The 6,281-nt window shown below is 47.0% G+C and overlaps 1 protein-coding gene across 1 annotated transcript; it reads left to right on the top strand.

The window, feature by feature from the left end:
• Positions 1-904: 904 nt before the first annotated feature.
• On the top strand, positions 905-3,063 carry LOC146658894 (uncharacterized). The gene has a single exon (XM_085422629.1). It carries the CDS (start codon positions 1,288-1,290, stop codon positions 3,028-3,030), a length of 1,743 nt encoding a protein of 580 aa, XP_085278755.1. The 5' UTR covers positions 905-1,287; the 3' UTR covers positions 3,031-3,063.
• The last annotated feature ends 3,218 nt before the right edge of the window (positions 3,064-6,281 follow it).

Genomic DNA, 6,281 nt, shown 5'->3' with positions numbered 1-6,281 from the left:
TATTCAGTTCAATACAGTCAATACAATAGAATTATGTCAATTTTCAAAAATTCATGAAAAATCATCCTGAGTAGTTGATGTACAACTTTCAACACATCCCTCCTCCGGGAAACCTGCTGTACGTCTGGGCCAAGTTTCAGCCAGATTTACTGTAATATTCTTCAGAAATTGCAGGGAACTTATGTTCAGTGCAAGAAAGGCTGAAAGACGACCACCACTGAACAAGACACACAAGCTGAAACGTCAAGACTGGGCCAAGAAATATCTCAAGACTGATTTTTCTAAGGTTTTATGGACTGATGAAATGAGAGTGAGTCTTGATGGGCCAGATGGATGGGCCCGTGGCTGGATTGGTAAAGGGCAGATAGCTCCAGTCTGACTCAGACGCCAGCAAGGTGGAGGTGGAGTACTGGTTTGGGCTGGTATCATTAAAGATGAGCTTGTGGGGCCTTTTCGGGTTGAGGATGGAGTCAAGCTCAACTCCCAGTCCTACTGCCAGTTTCTGGAAGACACCTTCTTCAAGCAGTGGTACAGGAAGAAGTCTGCATCCTTCAAGAAAAACATGATTTTCATGCAGGACAATGCTCCATCACACGCGTCCAAGTACTCCACAGCGTGGCTGGCAAGAAAGGGTATAAAAGAAGAAAAACTAATGACATGGCCTCCTTGTTCACCTGATCTGAACCCCATTGAGAACCTGTGGTCCATCATCAAATGTGAGATTTACAAGGAGGGAAAACAGTACACCTCTCTAAACAGTGTCTGGGAGGCTGTGGTTGCTGCTGCACGCAATGTTGATGGTGAACAGATCAAAACACTGACAGAATCCATGGATGGCAGGCTTTTGAGTGTCCTTGCAAAGAAAGGTGGCTATATTGATCGCTGATTTGTTGTTGTTTTGTTTTTGAATGTCGGCGAGGATTCCGCACGGCACTCCCCTCCATTCACCTCGCGAATCTCCGCTCTCTTCCAAACAAAGTCGACGAATTACTGCTCTTAAACCGGACTAACAAGGACTTTGCACGCTCTGCTGCCCTCTGCTTCACTGAAACCTGGCTCAGTGAGCGAGTCCCAGACGCTGTCTTAAATCTGCCGGGCTTCCAACTTCACCGGGCGGACCGCGAAACAGAGCTCTCAGGGAAAACAAAGGGTGGTGGAGTCTGCTTCTACATTAATGAAGGTTGGTGTACTGATGTCACAGTGTTACAGAAACACTGCAGCCCACACTTGGAAAGTTTTCTCATCAACTGTAAACCTTTTTATTCACCGCGGGAGTTTTCTTCCTTCATGCTGGTCGGAGTTTACATCCCTCCACAGGCCAACGCGAACAACGCACTGTGCGAGCTGGCTGACCAGATTACTACCCTGGAGAGGAAATTCCCGGATTCCTTTACAATTATTCTTGGGGATTTTAACAGAGCAAACCTAAACTACGAACTCCCTAAATACAGACAGCATATAGACTGCCCCACCAGGGACAACATCATACTGGATCACTGCTACACCACTCTAAAAGATGCCTATCGCTCTGTGCCCCGGGCAGCTTTGGGACATTCTGATCACTGCATGGTCCATCTTATTCCAGTTTATAGGCAAAAACTCAAACGTGCCAAGCCTGTAGTCAAAACTGTGAAGAAGTGGACTAACACAGCAAAGCAGGAACTGCAGGACTGTTTTGACTCCACTGATTGGACTGTTTTTGAAGCTGCATCTGAGAACCTAGATGAGCTCACGGACACTGTGACATCATACATCAGTTTCTGTGAAGACGTGTGTGTGCCAACAAAGACCTTTTGCACATACAACAACAATAAACCATGGTTCACTCCTAAACTCCAACATCTTCGCAAGGCCAAGGAGGACGCTTACAGAAGTGGTGACAGGGTCCTGTACAAGCAAGCCAGGAACACACTGACCAAGGAGATCAAAGCAGCTAAAAGGATCTACTCCCAGAAGCTGGAAGAACGGCTCTCAGCCAACGACCCTGCGTCAGTGTGGAGGGGCCTGCAGGAAATCACCAGCTACAGACGCCCCCCACCCACTATTGAAGCAAACAAAGACCTGGCCAACGAGTTAAACACTTTCTATTGCAGGTTTGAGACGGACAGACTCCCACGCCCCACCCTCCCCTCCCCAGGGACATTGCTTCAGACATTGACCCCCAACACACCTTCCACCTCTCCCCCCTTCACCCTGCCCCTCCCCAATCAAGACTCAACGACCACCCCCACCCTCCCCAATCCAGACTCAACGACCACCACCACCCTCTCCAACCCAGACTCAACGACCTCCACCACACCTCTCACCCCCCTTTCCTCCTCCCTGAAACTAAGAATACACACTCAGGATGTGAGCCGACTATTCCAGAAACAGAAGCCCAGGAAAGCCCCCGGACCAGATGGCGTCTCACCCTCCTGCCTCAAAACCTGTGCTGAACAGCTGGCTCCCATCTTTACTCGCATCTTCAACAGATCCCTGGAGCTGTGTGAAGTTCCCTCCTGCTTCAAACGCTCCACCATCATCCCTGTTCCCAAGAAACCCACCATCACAGGACTGGATGACTACAGACCTGTCGCCTTGACGTCTGTGGTCATGAAATCCTTCGAACGACTGGTGTTAGCCCATCTGAAAGACATTACAGGCCACCAGCTGGACCCTCTGCAGTTTGCCTACCGGGCAAACAGGTCAGTGGATGATGCAGTGAACATGGGGCTGCATTACATCCTGCAACACCTTGACTGCCCGGGAACTTATGCCAGGGTCCTGTTTGTGGACTTTAGTTCGGCTTTTAACACCATTGTGCCTGAACTTCTTTCCTCCAAACTCTCCCAGCTCAGCGTGTCACCAGCTACCTGTCAGTGGATCACCAGCTTCCTGACAGACAGAAAGCAACAAGTGAGGCTGGGGGAGATCACCTCTGAAACCCGGTCCCTCAGTATTGGTGCCCTCAAGGATGTGTCCTCTCACCACTACTGTTCTCCCTCTACACTAACGACTGCACCTCCAATAACTCTGCTGTCAAACTCCTAAAGTTTGCAGATGACACCACTGTCATTGGCCTCATTCAAGATGGTGATGAGTCTGCATACTCTGCTGGGTCTTTTTGAGGATGGAGTTGATGTTGGTCTCCCACTTCAGGTCCTGGGAGATGGTTGTACCCAGGAACTTGAAGATCTTCACAGTCGACACAGGGCTGTCTGATATGGTGAGGGGGAGCAGAGTTGAGGGATGTCTCCTGAAGTCCACTGTCATCTCTACAGTCTTAAGAGTGTTCAGCTCCAGATTGTGCTGACTGCACCAGAGTACCAGCCGCTCAACTTCCTGCCGAGGATGTACTTCCTGAGACAACTGGGGAAGTACAGTCTTCCACAGGAGCTGCTGATCCAGTTCTACACTGCGGTCATTGAGTCTGTCCTGTGCTCCTCCATCACAGTCTGGTATGGAGCAGCCACTAAACAGGACAGGAGCAGACTGCAGCGGACTGTACGGGCAGCAGAAAGGATCATCAGCACCCCCCCTGCCCTCCATCCAGGATCTGTACCTCTCAAGAACCAGGAAACGGGCAGGGAAAATCATCGCAGACCCCTCACACCCTGCACACAGACTTTTTGATCTGCTGCCCTCTGGCAGACGGTACAGAAGCCTGCAGACCAGGACCACCCGACACAGGAACAGTTTCTTTCCCCTCGCCATCTCCCTTCTTAACAGTTGACCTGTCACACTGCTCCCACTGCCAGACTGCAACTGCACCTTATGTACATTTTGTAGTATTCATTCCACCTCATTCATTTCTGTATTTTATGTATATAAGGTTAGATTCGTTATTTATAGTTGGTTTACATAGCTTTATGTATGTATGTGTAATGTGTATATATAGACACTTGTGTGTGTGTGTGTGTGTGTGTGTGTGTGTGTGTGTGTGTGTGTGTGTGTGTGTGTGTGTGTGTGTGTGTGTGTGTGTGATTTACATTGCTGTGCTTGAGAGCCACCATCTACCGGAACCAAATTCCCTGTATGTGTCTGCACATATACAGTACTTGGCCAATAAACACGATTCTGATTCTGAGATGTATATTTGTGAATGTGGAGATGTTATATTGGTTTCACTGGTAAAAATAAATAATTGAAATGGGTATATATTTGTTTTTTGTGAAGTTGCCTAATAATTATGCACAGTAATAGTCACCTGCACACACAGATATCCCCCTAAAATAACTAAAAAAAAAAAAAAAAAAACTACTTCCAAAAACATTCAGCTTTGATATTAATGAGTCTTTTGGGTTCATTGAGAACATGGTTGTTGTTCAATAATAAAATTATTCCTCAAAAATACAACTTGCCTAATAATTCTGCACTCCCTGTAGGTCTGTTGACAGAGCTCTGTACAGGTCTGCTCGAGCTGACCTGAAAAGGGGTCCCACCTGTCCAGCAACAACACATGGCATGGAATAATAGACATCATAAACCACAGAGGCAGAACTGTGAAAATAGAAAACCTGAGTGTGCAGCTAGCAGAGGACATAAACAGCTTCTTTGCCCGCTTTGAAACACCACAACAGCAGCATTCATCTGCCTCAGCCCTGCTCCCATCCTCATCCTCACCTGGTTCCTGCACCGCTCCATTCACTGTAACGGAGCACGATGTCAGATGAGTGTTCCTAGCAGTGAACCCCAGGAAGGCGTCCAGACGGAATACGTGGTAAAGTGCTAAGACCATGTGCCCACCAGCTCACCCTCATCTCCACCAGAATCTTCAACCTCTCACTGGATGAAGCAGCCATCCCATCCTGTCTAAAATCAGCCACAATCATCCCAGTACCAAAGAAGTCTCCCATCACCAGCCTGAACTATTATTGCCCTGTGGCCCTCACACCGGTAATCATGAAACTAGTCCTTCAGCACACCAAGGATTACCTCCCCCCAGAATTCGACCCCCACCAGTTTGCATACCGTGCAAACAGATTCACAGAAGATGCCATCACCCTCCACTCGGTGCTGAGTCACCTAGAACAGCGGCAGAGCTACGCCAGAATGCTCTTTGTGGACTACAGCTCACCCTTCCACCACTCGCCCATTGAGAGCCTACTAACTTACTGCATCACAGTATGGTACAGCAGCTGCACTAAGGCGGATAGAGCCACCCTCCCAGCATGTTTGCAATGAGTAGGAGATGCTCTGTATCTCACTGTACAACTGTATAGTGACAAAGGTATTCGATTCTTTTCTAAAAATTGCTATAAACAGAGGAACCCAAACTGATGAAAAGTGGCGAATATTTTTTTTCAAATGACTATTTTTAGTGGATTTTTGATATAGAAGCAGAATGACAGAATGTTAAAAGAAGTTACTTTTAGTCATTCTAAGCTGGGCATTGCGTTCTCTGGCTGTTCAAAGCCATGGAACTTTAGACTTTCCAAGCAAATAATGATGGCCATACTGATGTTCTTTTCAGTACATTTTACTTTATGTTCATTTTCATTTTTATGATGTTTCTATTTTTACATAATTCCTCCCACATAGCAAAATTGGTATGGCCTGGATCTGTCCCACACAATGTGCTTACACATGGCCTGCGTACCGCAAAGAATGACAGCCCTATGGTGGTCCAGATCTGGTTTACCAGAGGTGGCCCACACATGAGCCAGCACAAGGCCAGTTGCAGACACACTGCTGGCCCTGTGCTGGCCCAGAACAGTTTCAGCTCTGGCCCCAGATGTCAGCCTAATGTGTACCTTAGCCATGTAAGCCATGTAATAACAACATGTGCTGGAACATAATAGTGCAAAAGTAACATGACGAAACTCTGTTCAGACAGTGAATGGACTGATTCTTATACAGCACTTTTTTACTCACCCATATTACTCAAAGTGCTCTATACAACATGTCACATTCACCCAATCAGGCCAAATGTGGCATGCCATCACATAAACAGTGCCATCTTACCATGCCAGAAGTCAGCCAGCAGTGCCGGCTTGACACCAGATCCAGGCAAGACCCGTCTGCTATGTGGGATGACTTGTTCTTTTGGCATTTTAGTTGTGGATTGTGTTTGGACTGTGTCTCTTGCCCTTTCAGTATTGTTTCCTTGTGCTTCTAAGTGTCCCTTTGTTTCTTTTTAGGTTATGTAGTATGGGTTAGAGATATTTTGTATGTTGTTTTTGTTTAATAAATCCGCCTTTTGGATTATTCCCTGATGTGCCTGAGTTCTGTTATTTAGTGTCACTTTGAAAGGACACACAGCCAGCATTTACATAGAATTGTTCTTTCAATTTTTGATAAAG

Source organism: Rhamphochromis longiceps, linkage group LG11 (genome assembly GCF_057381845.1).
Source record: "Rhamphochromis longiceps isolate RC_006_pf linkage group LG11, R_longiceps_female_GT1.1, whole genome shotgun sequence".
Lineage (NCBI taxonomy): Eukaryota > Metazoa > Chordata > Actinopteri > Cichliformes > Cichlidae > Rhamphochromis > Rhamphochromis longiceps.
This window is presented reverse-complemented; position numbering and strand designations above follow the sequence as displayed.